We start from the raw sequence: 16,865 nt of genomic DNA, 5'->3' as shown, positions 1-16,865 counted from the left end.
TATTCTTTGCATCTTTCTTTCACCCTCAAAGTGGTTGTTGTACAAACAACACCAGTGTCCTGTACTATGAACACTCATTGTACTGTATGATTGTTAATTACCGTCAGACCCCCTGCCAACACTCAGTGTTCATGTCTAATAGAGTTATTAGAGCTTAAACACAGCCGTTACTCAATGCCCTGTTTACACGGTCTTCAACATCAATTATATGATATCTGACTTTCCTAAAGAAATCCTTCAGGCTGGTTTTATACTTTTAACTTCCACGGCCTGTTTTGGCTTTAGGCACGTTTAGAAATTATTAATTTTATTATTATGATATCCTTTTACTGTATTATGTATTTACATGCATGTATTTTTATTTTTTTTATTTTTTGGATAAATATCTAATAAAACTAAAGTAAAAACTAAGGAAAAATAATTTCTCCACAGCAATAACATACCTGTTGGAATGTAGCGGCACCTACTGGACAGAATCCATATTGCATTAAAGCGAAACCATTAGAAAGCACAATATTAACATTTACATTTTAGTCATTTAGCAGACGCTTTAATCCAAAGCGATTTGCAAATGAGGACAATGGAAACAATCAAACTCAACAAAAGAGCAATGATATGCAAGTGCTATAACAAGCTCAGTTAGCTTAACACAGTATACGTAGCAAGTGTTTTTTTTTGTTTTTTTTAATTATATGATAAATAAAAAGAAAACAGATAGAAAAAAGAATAGAGCAAGCTAGTGTTAGTTGTTGCTGTTTTTTTAAAAAAATAACAAGCAGTTAGTAAATGAATAGAGTGCAAGTCTAAAAGGGTCACGTTTTTTAAAGAATAGAATTAGAATAAAGAATGTTAGAGTTAGAGGGTCAAATAAAGATGGAAGAGATGTGTTTTTAGCCGATTCTTGAAGATGGCTAAGGACTCAGCTGTTCGGATTGAGTTGTTTTTAACCATTTAAAAAAAAAAAAAATGTTTTTTAACAAATTATTAGATTAAACAAATTATTAACAAATATTTGTAAAAAAAAATGCAAATATTGCAGTTTTACAAAAAAATATATATATTTGCAATTTAGCATATGATGTGTTAATAATTTTGTTGGCTCTTTCAAATTGCTAAATTGTGTCAAGTGATTCGTCGTTTTAAAATCAGAATTTATGCTAATAGCACCTATCCTTAAAATAAGACTTTTTTTTTGTTTAAAATTCATCACATAATTTATTATTTTTGTTTTATTATTACTTTTTGATTTTGCTGTAATTAAAAACTACATATCCCAAAAGTCAACAGTCAGGATGTTTTCCAGAGCGCTTCCGGTTCATCTCAAGGGCAGATATCACATGTACCGAAGCGACTCTGACTTTTATCCAGTGTTTCACTGTTTTTAGGTCTATTCGTGTGTAAAATGGACAGTTTCGGTTCAGATTTCTCTTCGGGCTCCTCGTCTGGTAAAATGGACACTGGCACTATAATGGAGCAGGTCAAAGTTCAGATTGCTGTTGCAAACGCGCAAGAGCTGCTGCAAGTAAGTGACTCTGAAGATACTAAATGTTGTTTTTGAGAAACATGTGTTCAATAGTTTTATTAATGTATATTGGTAAATAAATTGATCAATAGAAGTGGACCATGGTAATAGCATGGTATAATTTGGAGTGCCATGGTGGTTATCATAATTAAACACAGTTGTATAGCAAAGTTCATCACTGTGTACACTTACCAAAAAATAACATGGTATTATCTTGGTATTTTGAACTTGTTTCATCGTACATGCAGTCTTTTTTGTAAATTTTGTCTCTAAAATATGACAAAACTGTTTTTGTACCATGGTAAAATTAAGTACTGCAGTTGTTGTATAGAAAGTAGTGTTGTATAGAAATACCATGGTATATGAATATGGTAAATATGGTATGCTTTCAAAAATTACTGTGATGGCACCATGGTACAGTGGTTGTATGTATACAGTTATTTAGGTACTGTAGTATTACTATGTCCAAGAATACCATGGTACATGTCCAACAATATGTCCGAAAAGTAGTACAAAATGTACCATAGTAGTGCCATTGTATGGTGTTCTTACAAAAACCTTCAAATACCATATATTCATGTAAATATTTCAAAGTACCATAATATTACAATGCAATACTAATGTAATGTAATACAATACAATATGATACTGTAAATAATGATTTTGTCGTAAATAAAATTAGTAGTAAGTAAATTTTACTAGAAAACATTATTTCAGTGTTTCTACTTCAATTTTTCACATTTCATAGTAATTATTTGTGAAGTGTATTAGCAATTTCTGACTAAACTAAATCCTACACCAATAATTTTAACTGTATGATATTGCCATATTCCCTTTTTGCAAGATTCTTCTAGGTATCACGATTACCAAAATGAAACATGGTACTATCAAATTATTCCATGCATTTCTAATAGAATTTGTCCTCCATTGCAGAGGATGACTGATAAATGCTTCAAGAAATGCATTGGCAAGCCAGGAAGCACATTGGACAACTCTGAACAGGTGGGAGCGACTCTTCCTATGCCGTTACCCATGTTTATTTGAGAAGAAAAATCTAAACCCATCTGTTCCCCTTTTGTTTTGTCCCAGAAATGCATTGCCATGTGTATGGACCGATATATGGATGCATGGAACACGGTCTCCCGTGCATATAATTCCAGATTACAGAGGGAAAGGGCACGTATTTAATGTGCAGATGGCAGTCGATACTACCTCAGTCCTCAGGTAGAGATGTCTAGTCTCTGAATACACGACAGGTGTATAGACTTGGCTCTCTTACCACACAACAACAGCTGATGGCTACAGAAGGAATTTGGTTTTAGACTCTACATGGACATTTTTCATTACATTTTGTGTGTTAAAATGATTATATAAGACATAAAATAGCTGTTTATTAATTTACAAATTCAGATTAAGGGATTGATAATTGTAGTAGCAGCTCTTCTGCTTAAAATGATGGCTGGAGTTGGGGTAACAAAAGAATGGGTCTGGAATTTAGCTCCACTTTCCTGTTCGGAGGTTTCAGTATGTTTAAAAACAATGCTAAAATTCAGATTCCTCCCCTTTTGCTGTTATCCATTTATCAAGCAGCCAATCAAAATTCAGCGTTCTGTCTGTCTTTTGTCATTGGGTGGATGTTACTCCATTCCCTGAGGGAAGGGCTCACTTTACAAGCTCTGTTCCACAAACCTAGTTCTTCTCCCAGAGGGGGAGAATTCAGGGGCGCCTTTGTTGCAATAATTGTCGCTTCTTCACCAGGAGCAGTCAAACAGTCCTTCTTACTTACCTCTGGAGAACAAACCGCAATTGTCAACCCTGGAGTGTCATTTGTCTCATTGTCTCATAAGTACAGTAGTAGGGTTGTTTAACTGCAAGCCTTTGTAGTTCAATTTGTGTACACACGTCAAAATTTCCAATTTCCTTTTCTTCATTGAGTCTTGGAAAGATTTGGACAGAGACACAAACTCCACCAAGGCATGTCCAGACAGATGTTGTGTAATTGTCACCAAGCTGTTTTTATGAAATGCAAATAAATACCACCGAATTGGTCCATTTTTATTGATGTTTATTCTTTCACTGGTTAACAGATGTAGCACCATTTGTACAGATTAGGCCTGAAACACACTAAGAAAGTAAATGAACGTATGTGTTGCATTCTCAGCGTTGCCACAGGGGGCGCTATAGCATGCATCTGAACTCTTCTTCTACAGCTTGGTCAAGTATCGTCACGGTGGGGAAACAGTTTGAAAAGAATCTTGTTTAGGCCCAAAACCCTTGCGGTCTTCCTCTGAGTCCGCACTTTCGTGACGTAATGCTGCTTTAACTGTCGGGTAGAAGGCTGCTGCGAAGCTCGCAGAAGTGCGGATCGAGGGTGCATAGCGGAGGTGCACGCAAACACTCGTTTGAATGTAAAAATGACAAATTGGATACCCTACAGTCTTGTTGACTTAAGGGACATGCGCACACGGCCATTGTAAGTCCGTAAGACCGCAAGTGCAAATTGAAGTGTTCCATCTGGGACAGGGCCTTAATGGCATAAACATTGGTATTGAGGTTTCCATCGTAATATACAATATGTTTCTTTACTTAATGTTCCTTAATCCTTCTTTCTTCATCAACCAAGTAAAAACAGATTGCCTCCATTTTGTAGTAAAGTCCATTTTGTGTTACAGGAATATAAATCCTGTGGGTGATATTTGTCTCTTGAAATCAGAATTTATCAAGCATTCAGGCAAGCAAATGTTGACACTTTTTATTATCTTACACCTGAAAACCACTTCAAAATGATCATTATTTTGAAGCTATGTTGGTTACCACATGGAATCTGCATCCTAACTAATTAGGAGCATTTCCACCGATTATTCCTTCAAAATCATTACGTCAAAAAAGTCTGCAGATTCAATGGGGGCCTCGTGGTTTAATAGCCTCAATGGCTATAGCACATCAAGGGCTACTGCTTTGAACACCAGAATGCATTGGTAATACGAAAAATAAATATTTTGACAGTACAGTATGAACCTGTTGGTAAAGTCCATTTGAGTTTCATGCATTCTTTTCAGTTGAGAGATACGACTGCATTTCACTTGTGAGAAAGAAGGTGGTGGATATTCTTAAAAAGGGAGGTATATAGATATCCATTCTCTGACAGCCGTGACCTGCATGTAAACTCCCGGGAAGCCAAGTCGACCACAGCCGTGACCCCAGCTGGTCACCCCAGCCAGAAACCACCGGCCCTGGGGTTCGCGGCACACCAGAGGGCCCCCTGAGTCTCCCTGCAGACAAAGACAAGACCACTGCGTTCATTGGTGTTTTTATGGAAGGTATGACATTTACAGAAGTCTGCTGAAAAAACACAAGGATATGGTTGGGTTACATTGGGCTGGGTTACGTAATCAGCTTAAGAGGCATGGTGGATGTTTTAAGTGGAAAAAAAGACTTTTAGAGCATTAAGTATCGTTGGGTAAGTGCAGCAGTGCTTCAGAAAAAGTGATTCAGATTTCTCCTACAAAGAGAAGAATGTGCAACTCCTTGCTATTTTCAATGGTAGAATTCAGAACTCTTTAGTATTTGAAACTAATTTTTGACCAGAAACTCACCAGACATGTGTCCTTGTCTCCTTCCATAGAGCCAGCACACATCATGTTGTTGGTAAGTTCAGCACCGTAAGCTTGCTGGCAGTCCAACTGATCAATGACATTAACCTGTGCTTTTTGCAGCAAACTGGTTATCATGCCTACATGGGATAAGCAGACCATATGTCATAATGCACCAAAAGCAGTCGCAATTTTCCATATCTTTTTGGAAAAAGACTTAAAGTAGGGGAAGTTAGAAGAGCTGTTTTTTTATGTCGTTTTCACACTTGGTACGTTAAATCCCACAATACCAATGATGGATACCCAAGTGGTACTAATCTACTAATAGCATATTGCAGGGGTGGCCAACTTCAGTCCTGGAGAGTCACATGCGTTGTCCAAATACCCACACTTTTTTTGACTACTTATGACATATTTCCTGTATTTGGCCCAATTTTTCAAGTGAGGATGAAGACCACAAGTGTGTGTAGAACTTTTCATTACCTGATGGGACACACTTAGGCTATAGTGTTGTAAAAATGCAAGTGTTTACATACAGTGGGGCAAAAAAGTATTTAGTCAGCCACCAATTGTGCAAGTTCTCCCACTTAAAAAGATGAGAGAGGCCTGTAATTTTCATCATAGGTATACCTCAACTATGAGAGACAAAATGAGGAAAAAAAAAAAAAAAATCACATTGTAGGATTTTTAAAGAACTTATTTGCAAATTATGGTGGAAAATAAGTATTTGGTCAATAACAAAATTTCATCTCAATACTTTGTTATATACCCTTTGTTGGCAATGACAGAGGTCAAATGTTTTCTGTAAGTCTTCACAAGGTTTTCACACACTGTTGCTGGTATTTTGGCCCATTCCTCCATGCAGATCTCCTCTAGAGCAGTAATGTTTTGGGGCTGTCGCTGGGCAGATTTTCGATGGGGTTGAGATCTGGAGACTGGCTAGGCCACTCCAGGACCTTGAAATGCTTCTTACGAAGCCACTCCTTCGTTGCCCGGGCGGTGTGTTTGGGATCATTGTCATGCTGAAAGACCCAGCAACGTTTCATCTTCAATGCCCTTGCTGATGGAAGGAGGTTTTCACTCAAAATCTCACGATACATGGCCCCATTCATTCTTTCGTTTACACGGATCAGTCGTCCTGGTCCCTTTGCAGAAAAACAGCCCCAAAGCATGATGTTTCCACCCCCATGCTTCACAGTAGGTATGGTGTTCTTTGGATGCAACTAAAAAGTAAAAACTCAACTTGCAATCCTCTTCTGGATCATCCAAATGCTCTCTAGCAAACTTCAGATGGGCCGGACATGTACTGGCTTAAGCAGGGGGACACGTCTGGCACTGCAGGATTTGAGGCCTTTGTTACTTTGGTCCCAGCTCTCTGCAGGTCATTCACTAGGTCCCCCCGTGTGGTTCTGGGATTTTTGCTCACAGTTCTTGTGATCATTTTGACCCCACGGGGTGAGATCTTGTGTGGAGCCCCAGATCGAGGGAGATTATCAGTGGTCTTGTATGTCTTCCATTTTCTAATAATTGCTCCCACAGTTGATTTCTTCACACCAAGCTGCTTACTAGTGATGTGACGTTCGACACCGAGGCTTCGAAGCCTGTATCAAAAAAAAACGAAGCATCTGGCAGTGAAGCACTGTACCGGAGCTTGATTCGTTTTGCCAAAACCACGTGATCTGTGACGTCCGAAGCTTCGTTTTCGCACACAAACACGTGACTGCTTCGTATTCTGTTTCAAATAACATGAACCACTTGCGCAGTTTGAAGTGTCACTCACTTCTTCGATAAGAATGAATCAATATACGAATAAATATATGCATGTGTAGTTTTGTGCATGTTCATTTTGTATTAATTCCTGCTTCACAATCACTTCAGCTGACCATTCTGATAATCTTCTTTTATTTTGATCATTTATGCATATCATATATTCTTGCCTATTTTTTCTACAAATTTATTCACAGACTCATTTATTCATATATTGTGTAAAACAATGACTGACAAGTAAAAAGTTAATTTATAAAGAGTTAATACTTTCTTTGCTTTATTTTCATAGCACAAACTGATTTATTATCTGAAACTATCCAAAAATGGCTGGGTCGTCTGGGACGCAAAGGCAGCTATTTCCACCTTTTGACCACAAGATGTCGTTAGTGTGCACCGTCTTGAAAAGCTTCAAGTAATGAACCTTTTTACGATACAGTTGAGGGGAAGCCTCGGTGCTTCGCAAAGCTTCATTTTTCCATCACTACTGCTTACCTATTGCAGATCCAGTCTTCCCAGCCTGGTGCAGGTCTACAATTTTGTTTCTGGTGTCCTTAGACAGCTCCTTGGTCTTGGCCATGGTGGAGTTTGGAGTTGGACTGTTTGAGGTTGTGGACAGGTGTCTTTTATACTGATAACGAGTTCAAACAGATGCCATTAATACAGGTAACGAGTAGAGGACAGAGGAGACTCTTAAAGAAGAAGTTACAGGTCTGTGAGAGCCAGAAATCTTGTTTGTTTGTAGGTGACCAAATACTTATTTTACCGAGGAATTTACCAATTAATTCTTTAAAAATCCTACAATGTGATTTTCTGGATTTTTTTTTTCTCATTTTATCTCTCATAGTTGAGGTATACCTATGATGAAAATTACAGGCCTCTCTCATCTTTTTAAGTGGGAGAACTTGCACAATTGGTGGCTGACTAAATACTTTTTTGCCCCACTGTAGCTTTGTTTTTATTTTAAATACTTTGCATATTAAAATCAACTTCTAAATGTCTGTTCAGTAGTCCCTATAACATGACTCAATTTAATTTGTGGTGCATCTAAGGTGCATCTAATTAAGTGATAAAAACAGTTGCAAATGTTGTACAAAATAAATATCACCACTACTCATCTTTGCACAAATAAAACGTGCAACACTTTGTTTTCTACAAATTATTTGTAATATCCGTTTATTATATTAATATTTAACTTGCATCAGAAAGGTTTCAGTGACTTCTTGCAAGATGTCGGCAAAAAGTCTCACAATTTATTTCCAGAACATTATACGTGATGGAATACACTAAGCCTCAAATAGCACTCCGGAGCAGTGTTCGAGACTTAAGGTGCGTTAAGGGCACTACGCTTTGGTGTTTTAAAGACCTGGGACAGTCTTGCGCACTTAGTTCCTGTAGCATGCACGTGTTCGCGCTCTCAAGTGGCCAAGGCTGCAAGTGTGGGTATTTGGACAAGACAAATGTCCTGTAGAGTTCAGCTCCAACCCTAATCAAACACCTAAGGCAACTAATTGAACCTGAACCATCCATCTAACCAACTTTTGTCAAGGTTGGAACAAAACTCTGCAGGACGGTGGCTATTCAGGACAGATGTTGGCTTCATCTGGCAGATAGCGTTTCATGTTTGGTTTGTTTTTACATCCATTACAAAATGCACAACGACTAATGTGAATCAAATTCCCTTTTCCAAACAGATGGAAAATGTGTGGTTCCTTGGTGCACACTCTAGTTTGGAAGACAGCTTCAGCATTACCCACACATTAAGGTCAATCGAACCTAGGTCCGCACCAAAACGCAAAGGGTGAAAATGATATCATAAACCACTAGTGTTAGGTTTTGTCTTGCTCACCTTGACCAACCCCAAACTTACCATCCTCCCTCACAGCACCCCATCCAATGATGTAGCATTCCATATTTTTGATGAAGCTATGCCAGGGAGAAGGCAAACACACAGTCTGGATGGTGTAGGACTTGGGGGCAGGGATGGAGAGTTCCACCAGGGCCACATCGAAGTCCATGGTGCTGCCATTGAAAGCTGGATGAGGGATGATCCTTTGCACTGGAATCACCAGAGCACCCACTCCAGACCAAATGACCGAGCCAAGACTTACCGTCCAGCTGGCAGGGTTCAGGTCACTAGTAACGAAAACAAAATAAAACACTAAATCTTCCCTGTTCAACTCTGTCCAGATCTGAAAGTAGAGCATGTTGGGTAGATGTCAATCAAAGGTACACTACCCTCTGAAGCAGTGAGCTGCAGTCAAGAGCCATTTGCAGTGGATAAGCGTAGCTCCACAGCGGTGAGTGCGTTGGTACTGCAGACTGCCCACCCATGGCCATTCACCTCTATAGGCAGTGACACCACCAATAATCCTCTCCTGGCCCATTGCTGGACGATTCCCACAGTCTACAAAGTAATCAGGTGACCTTTTTATTCTTGTTCTTAAAGCTAGTTCAATGGGTCCTTAGTAGGGGTAGATATCATATTTACCTTTACACCAATAAATACGAGGCTGTGAGGAATGCATGTACAGTCTGTTCAACGGGATGTACAGTTGTGCGACTTGGTGTCAATCAGCCGACACAATATTGAAAATATGCTATTTCAAAAAAACTTACAGTGCACTAAAGAACTCTGGGTTGTGAAAATTGGCGATAGTACAACCTTTTGAACAGACTGCTAAATTTAAAGAGGTCATGAACTGAGAAATCAAAATTCCCTTGATCTTTTGACACATAAGAGGTCATTATGCTATTAAAAAATTCTGTAAGTTTCAGAGCTCAAAACTTTCTTGTTAGTCTAAAAACAGCTTACATTGTAGCCATTCTGCCAAAACAACAGGTTATGGAATTTGTCACTTTATGATGTAATAGTGTGACTAAACACCACCTCCTCAGAAGATCAACACCTGCTTCTACATCACTGCCTGTTTAGCCCCATGCGCGTGTAGACTGTAAATGACAAGAGCAGTAAACGCAAGTCTACGCACTATCCAAAAGATAAAGTTCATTTTATGAACTTTGTTTTTTAAGTTCCAGATCGCGTCAGTAGGAACTTGGTCCTTTGGGGGCAGTCGTGGCATAATGGTTAGAGAGTCGGACCTGTAACCTGAAGGTTGTGGGTTCAAGTCTCAGGTCTGGCAGGAATTGTCGTGGTGGGAATGAATAACCACCTTCCACCTTCAATACCACAACTGAGGTGAGACCCTTGAGCAAGGCACCAAACCCCCAACTGTTCCCCGGGTGCCGCAGCAATATGGCTGCCCACTGCTGCGGGTGTGTGTTCAGTACTGTGTGTGTGCGTTCCGCCACGCCTATTCAAACAGAGCTTTCTGATTAAAAACAGAACAGAAAATAGCCTATTACTTCTAAATTATGTTTTTGATGTAAAAATCTTGATAACATAAGTGGACCTCAGTGAACAGTACAACATAAAAAAAAACAAAGGTAGTTCATGACCCCTTTAAATATGGCACCTACCCTGACGAAGGTCTACTCTAGCTAGTTAACATTTCATTAAAGTAAGTGCAAACCAGAGTTAATGTTGTAGAGCAGGGGTGCCCAATCCTAGGATCAACTCTGGTGCCTGTTTGCAAAGTTCAGTTCCAACCCTGCTCCAACACACCTCTTTGTAATAATTACGTGTTTGATTAGGTTTGGAGCTAAACTTTTCAGTAAGGTAGATCTCCAGAAGCAGGATTGGGCATCCTAAAGACTGAGATTATGGATAGAGATTATTTACCACAGTTTTTCTCGTCAGCCTCATTGGAGCAGTCAGCGACTCTGTCACACTCTGGGTTTGTCTTGCTGATGCACATGTCTCCGCCACAGTTATAATTACCACTGCAGTTCCCAGTAGCAGGGTTATAATCATTACTGACTTGCTCAGAGGATGGGCTCATAACTTTAGCAATGTGAACCGTAGTGGTTGTGACACTAGGGACGGTGGGGGCAACGTGGATTTCTGGTGCAGTATTGGTGTAGCTCAGAATCCAGTTGCGGAGCTTGGTGACACGGGAATAGACTCCAGGCTTGTTGATCTGTGCGCATCCCACTCCCCAGCTCACCACGCCAGCCAGGAAAAAGCGTCCAGGGGACACTTCACATACCAGAGGGCCTCCAGAATCTCCCTGAAGGACAAAACCACATTTAAAGCAGTTGAATAATTAATTTTGAAACACTTTTTAATCAAACATTTTTACTAGCACCCTTACTTGACAAGAGTCCACCTTCCCTTGAAGAAATCCAGCACACATCATATTTTGGGTAAGTGCACCTCTGTATACAGATGACTTGTTGCAAACTTTCGAGTCAATGATCTTCACGATTGCCTTCTGTAATGTAGAGGGCACCTCACCTGCTCAGACACAAAGAGGAGTAGTCTTAAAAAGAGTAGTCTCAAGTAGCTAGACTTTTGACTTGTGGCAAAACCGCTGGTCTTCACGGAATCTTATTAAGACTAAGAACTTAGTCAAGACAAGAGCACCTAAATGACCAAGTACATCTGAATTAAACTTCACAAACTCAACGAAAAGTATATTCAGAAGCCATACTCACTGGTGTACTGATTAAGAGCTCCCCAGCCAGAGACAATGCAGTTTTGCCCAGGACTGAAAATATGAGAGGATGATGGCATACAGACTGGCTGAACATAAGAGCTGAACGTCAAAGGTGTTTCCAACTCCAACACGGTCACATCACTGTCAGTGGTCATGGGATCGTATATCGGAGAGACAACCAGGGACTTGATGTTTATTATGGTGGCTTCACCCTCCTCCCCACTGACTAGATTGGCTCCCACAAGAGCCGTCCAATCTTTTGGGTTGTTTTCTCTTTGGTATATAAGAAGACATATTTAGAAATACATTGGTGTCTAGTGAAGGGCTGATGAAGATTCTACAAGAATGCTTCCTCACATTTCAAAACAGTGGGCGGCGCTGACGAGCCAACGATTGTTGATGATGGATGCGCCACAGGTATGACGGCCACGTAGTCTCAGACTGACCTGCCATGGTAGCTCCCCGTGACGGGCGTTTTCACCACCCACAACACGGTTAGCCATGGCTGGACGTGTTCCACAGGCTATAAAAGAAACAGTGCTTAACAATCAAAGAACATAAATTAAGCTAGAACTAGCCACTGCAATTCTATGGTTCTTTGGTTGATAACATGCTTTTAGCCTTTAGCATGTTTCTATGCATTAAGACATGTATTTTAGGTATTCTAGGTGATTTCTAGGTTGTTCTAGTTGGTTTATTGGTGGCTTCTGGTCTCTGTGAAATTCTTGTCCCTAGATATAGCTTGTGTACATCTTAAATTTAAAGCTGCAGTCCATAACTTTTTTTGGTTAAAAATGATCCAAAATCAATATTTGAGCAAGTACATAACCAGCCAGTGTTCAAAACTATCGCCTTACTTTAGCCCGATTCACAACGGTTAGCTTATAATAATGTTTTCTAATTTGAGTGGTTTTCGTGGGAAATTCGAGCATGGCACTGCGTCATTACGTCACGTCTGTAAACATAAAGAAGTTGTCCTGGCTACAAGACTATCGCATGTGAGGATCCTGTAGGTGGCAGATCGTTTATAGCCTTTTCTCACAGCAGCTGGAATAATTAAATGTATCATTTTGGTGGCGGATTGTAATCCAGAAAGTATTATGTGTTTATGAAACACATGTGAATGAAATTAAATTATATTCCAGTTTTAAATGTGCTTCTGATTACAGATAGCCTGGAATTACATAAGATTTGTATTTTAAAGAAAACCAGTTTCTAAGGGAGCATAGTTTGCTTTTTGGGTTAAAATAATTTTTTAAGATGAAATTCGAATGGTATGACATTTAGAGATTAGACTGTACAGAAATTGAAATCTACACGCTAATACACATTATACTCATAGTCACGCAATGCTGATGTTGTTAACATTAATAATTTGAGAATAAAGTATAACAATAATAATAATTTGCATGGTTTTGATGTGATGTGAGCTAACCAATCTTTAGATTAAATCACCATTGGTAGTGAGATTTATGGTAATGCTTTTTTCCTCAGTTGGTCAGAACAAATGTGGCAGACTTGTTACTTACTTGTTCAGATGGCAATATACAGTGAAAATTCTTATTTGGGTCATATATTCCAAGACATAGGCTTTAATCTGTGATTGCAAAGTACAGTAAACATCCACCGGTGCGGTGACTGACTGCCACACATACTCCTCAAAACATTAGATTCATCCGTGCTGAAGCCATGCCGGATCACAACCTCACACAAGGAAGATAATTCCGCACACAGCTGCAATTCCAGGTTTTCAAACAGAGATGGCGACAAAGAGGCAAAACTTGTGGACTGCAGCTTTAAGTCTATTGTTTTTTTGCCAGTATTGCTGTCCATTGGGCGGAAACCCATAGAAGAAGACTAATAGTGCACATTGTCTCATTATGCTGCACAATTTGACATGGCATTCAAATGTGTACCAATATTATGTACATTTAATCAGGATTTGTGGTTTGTACAAATCACTAACCCTTTGCGATTGTGATGTTTGCCTTAACGAGCACAACTATAAATACATGTTCCACTCCTTTAAAACTATTTTGATACTAAAATATCAAATGTCATCAATTAAGTCCTTTACTCACAGCAAAAATTAGTTCTTAAACTTACAAAAAGGAAACTAACAGATAACAGCAAGATGGTGACACTTACAGCAAAAGGCTTCATCTGAACCATCAACACAGTCGGTTATAGAGTCACATTCTGGATTTGTTTTTGTGACGCACTCGCGATTGTCACAAGTGAATGTGTTCTCAGGACATTTACCTGCCATAAAGAACAAACAAATCTGAGCACTCTTAAGTTTACAATAAACCTTCAGATATGATCAATAATATATTATCTTACTGATGTCATTCGCAATCTCATAGAATGATTTTCCACTTGCTCCTGGAATTATAAAATAGGTCAAAATAACACTATTATTGACTTCAATTATTTTTAAAAAAAACATTTTAAGAGGAAAAAAGGAAACTGGCTTACCAAGAAGGACGATGCCAGTGATCTCTCCATAATCTGGGATAACAATGGGTTTCCCATTCAACATGACCTTCAATCCAGCACGGAGGAGGTCTTGAACAAAACTCTCCGTATACCCCTGGACTTGAGAGATCCGGAAGACCAAACGTAGAGTGGTCAAAACATTTGCGTTGGCATTCCTGAAAGATATCACAGACTCTTAAACAAATACCATAATTACCCACCATGTGAAAGGAATAGTTAACCCAAAAATTTAAATTTGCTAATAATTTACTTACCTTCAGGCCATCAAAGATAATATGAGTTGTTTCTTCATGGGAACAGATTTGGAGAAATATAGCATTACATCACTTGCTCACCACTGGATCCTCTGCTGTGAATGGGTGCCGTCAGAATGAGAGTCCAAACAGCTGATAAAAACATCCCAGAAATCCACAAACAATCTCCAGTCCATCAATTAATGTCCTGTGAACTGAAAAGCTGCATGTTTGTAAGAAACAAATCCATCATTAAAGCATTTTAACTTTGAATCATCGCTCTGGATGAAATAACAGTCCATAATCCATAATAACGCTTTTTCCAGTTAAAGTGTGATGGCAGATTATTGTGATGTCTTTATCAGCTGTTTGAACTCTCATTCTGACGGCACCCATTCACTGCAGAGCATCCAGTGGTGAGCAAGTGAAGTAGTGCTACATTTCTCCAAATCTGTTCCCATGAAGAAACAAACTCATCTACATCTTGGATGGTCTGATGGTAAGTAACAGTTTCAGAGAATTTTATGTTAAAACATAGCATGTAAGCAGTGTACCTACCCATATGCAACTATCTGGCAGTCAATAAAGTGACTTGCCACTGCAGAGGCGCTAAAGATATTCCTGATCTGTAAAATAGTGATAACAGCAAAACCCTTTTTACATCTGCATTTTATTGTTTTGAAATAACTAATAGATTATGCACATTGACATTCATGTCTTCTGGTCGTACCTTTTCTTTCAGAGTCGCGGTCAGAACTACAAAGAATCCTGATGTTTTATCTTGCAGATCCGGATCATAACTGAGACCTTCCAATTCCACTGTTTCCATGAAATAATGTTCCTCTTGTATTAAATAAGCTAAACAGGGAAAACAAGTTTGGTTTAGGTTTCCATCAGTATCATAATATTTTGATTCTTTGCACAAATGACTATAAAAAAAAAATATTGAGTTCACCTGTCATAAATCCCACAGAAACCCCAATGATGAGAAGAATCAGTATTGCAGCTAAAGTCATACATTTGCAAGTGGAGAGGTAAGCTGGCCGTGGATCACCCTCGGGCCGCTTATTCGAGTCTTTCTTCTCCATTTCAGTCTATACAAAGACCTGCAACACAACCTGGACATCCAAACTGTAAAACACAAGAACACATGGAGGTAAGAAATACAGACAGATGACCAGGTAAAAACAGGATTGGGTTTTTAAGAGCTCAAAAGCATTAGTGACTCCCTTGGGTGCCGACATTGAAAATCATCTTGCGGGATGCCAAAGTATTAGTTCACCAGCCATAGAAAGAGACAATACTAGGAGTGGTTCAGAGAAGCCAAAACAAACCTCTGTCAATTCAGAAATGTTCTAACAAAGAAATATGAAGCTTGCTGTTCCAGAATATTGATATAGTTACTTTTCACTTCAGGGTTGTAAATGCCACAACAACTCTCTCATTACATATATCGACGTCAAACAGTTGATAAATAATGGCAATTAAAATGATTATTTGCATGCTTGCCAACAACAATGCAACAGTATCAAATAAAAAGGTTGAGAAAACAATACAGTACACTCCAATTAATCTATAATATAATCAAATGGATAAAATATTTGAAATTGAAGAAATATGATATATAATCATTAAATACTTATTTCAGGTCACAACAACTACAATAATGCATGCTAAAAACAGTAGGAGTATGCTCACTATATATGCCATTTACATACAAAATGAAATATAAAAATATTTTCGTTTTTAACATAATCAAAATTGCTATTTTACGTGACTATACAGTTAAAATACTATTCTGAGGAACTCGATACAAAGTAATGCAAAGAGTAGGCTAGCCTATTAAAACTGACTCTGTGAGTAATAACTAATGGCACAGTTCACGCACCAATAACTAGTTAAGTGGTGTTGAATAGATAGTTACTCACCGTTTCAGACAGCATCTGGCCACTGAGGCATCTGATCCTTACGTTGACGTCCGAATAAACCTCACGATGTTTGGAGACTATATAGAATGCAGCACTGTTATGCGGTAGGCTTGCCAGTGGGCGGGGCTTCACACAGGTGAGGCCGGGATCTCGTGTTTGATTGGCCGGTGCTGCGTTGTCCACATAAAACTGTTATTTTTATAACAAAATCCTCAAATATTTCTCACAATATTACTTTAAGACTTATAAGAGATTTAAAGAAATAATAGTTGTTGTTCTTAGGAGTGGTTAAATGGGGGTGGGGGGGGCTTATACCAGAAACAAAACCTGAAGCTTATACTTCAAATAGTTTTAAATTTCTATCTATCTATCTATCTATCTATCTATCTATCTATCTATCTATCTATCTATCTATCTATCTTTTCTGTCTGTGTCAAATGCTTCATGTCATTTTATCCTCTGTTTATGTCCTTATTTTGTATCTTTTTATATTAGCCTACTTATTCTGTTATATTTTATATCTTTTAGTTCGTAGAATGTATTCTAGCTAACAAATTCTGAGTTTGTATTAGTTTTATACCCGTTCATTTTATTTAGATTTTTATAGTTTATATATATATATATATGTATATATGTATATATAAATTTTATATATGTGTATATATATATACATACATATATATTACTTATTTTATTATACATTGATGTTTTCCCATGTTTCATGCTTGTAGAATGTATTTTAGCTGATAAATCTGTTTGTCAAATGT

The 16,865-nt window shown here is 38.4% G+C and overlaps 2 protein-coding genes across 4 annotated transcripts; one reads left to right on the top strand and one right to left on the bottom strand.

Moving 5' to 3' along the window:
* The first annotated feature begins 1,289 nt into the window (after positions 1-1,289).
* Positions 1,290-3,580, top strand: timm13 (translocase of inner mitochondrial membrane 13 homolog (yeast)). Its single transcript, XM_058762154.1, has 3 exons — positions 1,290-1,522; positions 2,456-2,524; positions 2,612-3,580. The coding sequence occupies exons 1-3, from the start codon at positions 1,403-1,405 to the stop codon at positions 2,708-2,710; spliced, it is 288 nt and encodes a 95-aa protein (XP_058618137.1). The 5' UTR covers positions 1,290-1,402; the 3' UTR covers positions 2,711-3,580.
* A 138-nt stretch (positions 3,581-3,718) lies between these two features.
* tmprss9 (transmembrane serine protease 9) lies at positions 3,719-16,213 on the bottom strand. Of its 3 annotated transcripts, none has more exons than XM_058762149.1 (15): positions 16,099-16,213; positions 15,126-15,301; positions 14,901-15,028; positions 14,729-14,796; positions 13,917-14,092; positions 13,782-13,823; positions 13,587-13,700; positions 11,796-11,961; positions 11,437-11,711; positions 11,094-11,236; positions 10,622-11,009; positions 9,118-9,286; positions 8,729-9,015; positions 5,119-5,255; positions 3,719-4,794 (listed from the first exon to the last, which is right to left on the bottom strand). In XM_058762149.1, the coding sequence occupies exons 2-15, from the start codon at positions 15,256-15,258 to the stop codon at positions 4,633-4,635; spliced, it is 2,388 nt and encodes a 795-aa protein (XP_058618132.1). In that variant the 5' UTR covers positions 15,259-15,301; positions 16,099-16,213; the 3' UTR covers positions 3,719-4,632. The 3 variants fall into 3 exon arrangements, with proteins under 3 accessions (XP_058618132.1, XP_058618133.1, XP_058618136.1); XM_058762150.1 differs by having other exon boundaries at positions 8,750-9,015; XM_058762153.1 differs by lacking the exons at positions 14,901-15,028; positions 15,126-15,301; positions 16,099-16,213 and having other exon boundaries at positions 13,917-14,036; positions 14,729-14,798.
* Between the last annotated feature and the right edge of the window lie 652 nt (positions 16,214-16,865).

This window comes from Onychostoma macrolepis, chromosome 22, assembly GCF_012432095.1.
Source record: "Onychostoma macrolepis isolate SWU-2019 chromosome 22, ASM1243209v1, whole genome shotgun sequence".
NCBI classification, from domain to species: Eukaryota; Metazoa; Chordata; class Actinopteri; order Cypriniformes; family Cyprinidae; genus Onychostoma; species Onychostoma macrolepis.
Note: the sequence above shows the minus strand (reverse complement) of the source record. Positions and strands in the feature narration are given on the sequence as shown.

What these genes read in the sequence shown, in the direction of transcription:
- timm13 (XM_058762154.1), top strand. Translation starts at nt 1,403, where the DNA reads ATGGACAGTTTCGGTTCAGATTTCTCTTCGGGCTCCTCGTCTGGTAAA. An exon ending in ACGCGCAAGAGCTGCTGCAA is followed by an intron (nt 1,523 to 2,455) that starts GTAAGTGACTCT and finishes CCTCCATTGCAG; the next exon opens with AGGATGACTGATAAATGCTT. An exon ending in CATTGGACAACTCTGAACAG is followed by an intron (nt 2,525 to 2,611) that starts GTGGGAGCGACT and finishes GTTTTGTCCCAG; the next exon opens with AAATGCATTGCCATGTGTAT.
- tmprss9 (XM_058762149.1), bottom strand. Translation starts at nt 15,258, where the DNA reads ATGGAGAAGAAAGACTCGAATAAGCGGCCCGAGGGTGATCCACGGCCA. An exon ending in GCAGCTCACTGCTTCAGAGG is followed by an intron (nt 9,016 to 9,117) that starts GTAGTGTACCTT and finishes TTTCGTTACTAG; the next exon opens with TGACCTGAACCCTGCCAGCT. An exon ending in TAAGTTTGGGGTTGGTCAAG is followed by an intron (nt 5,256 to 8,728) that starts GTGAGCAAGACA and finishes TATCCCATGTAG; the next exon opens with GCATGATAACCAGTTTGCTG.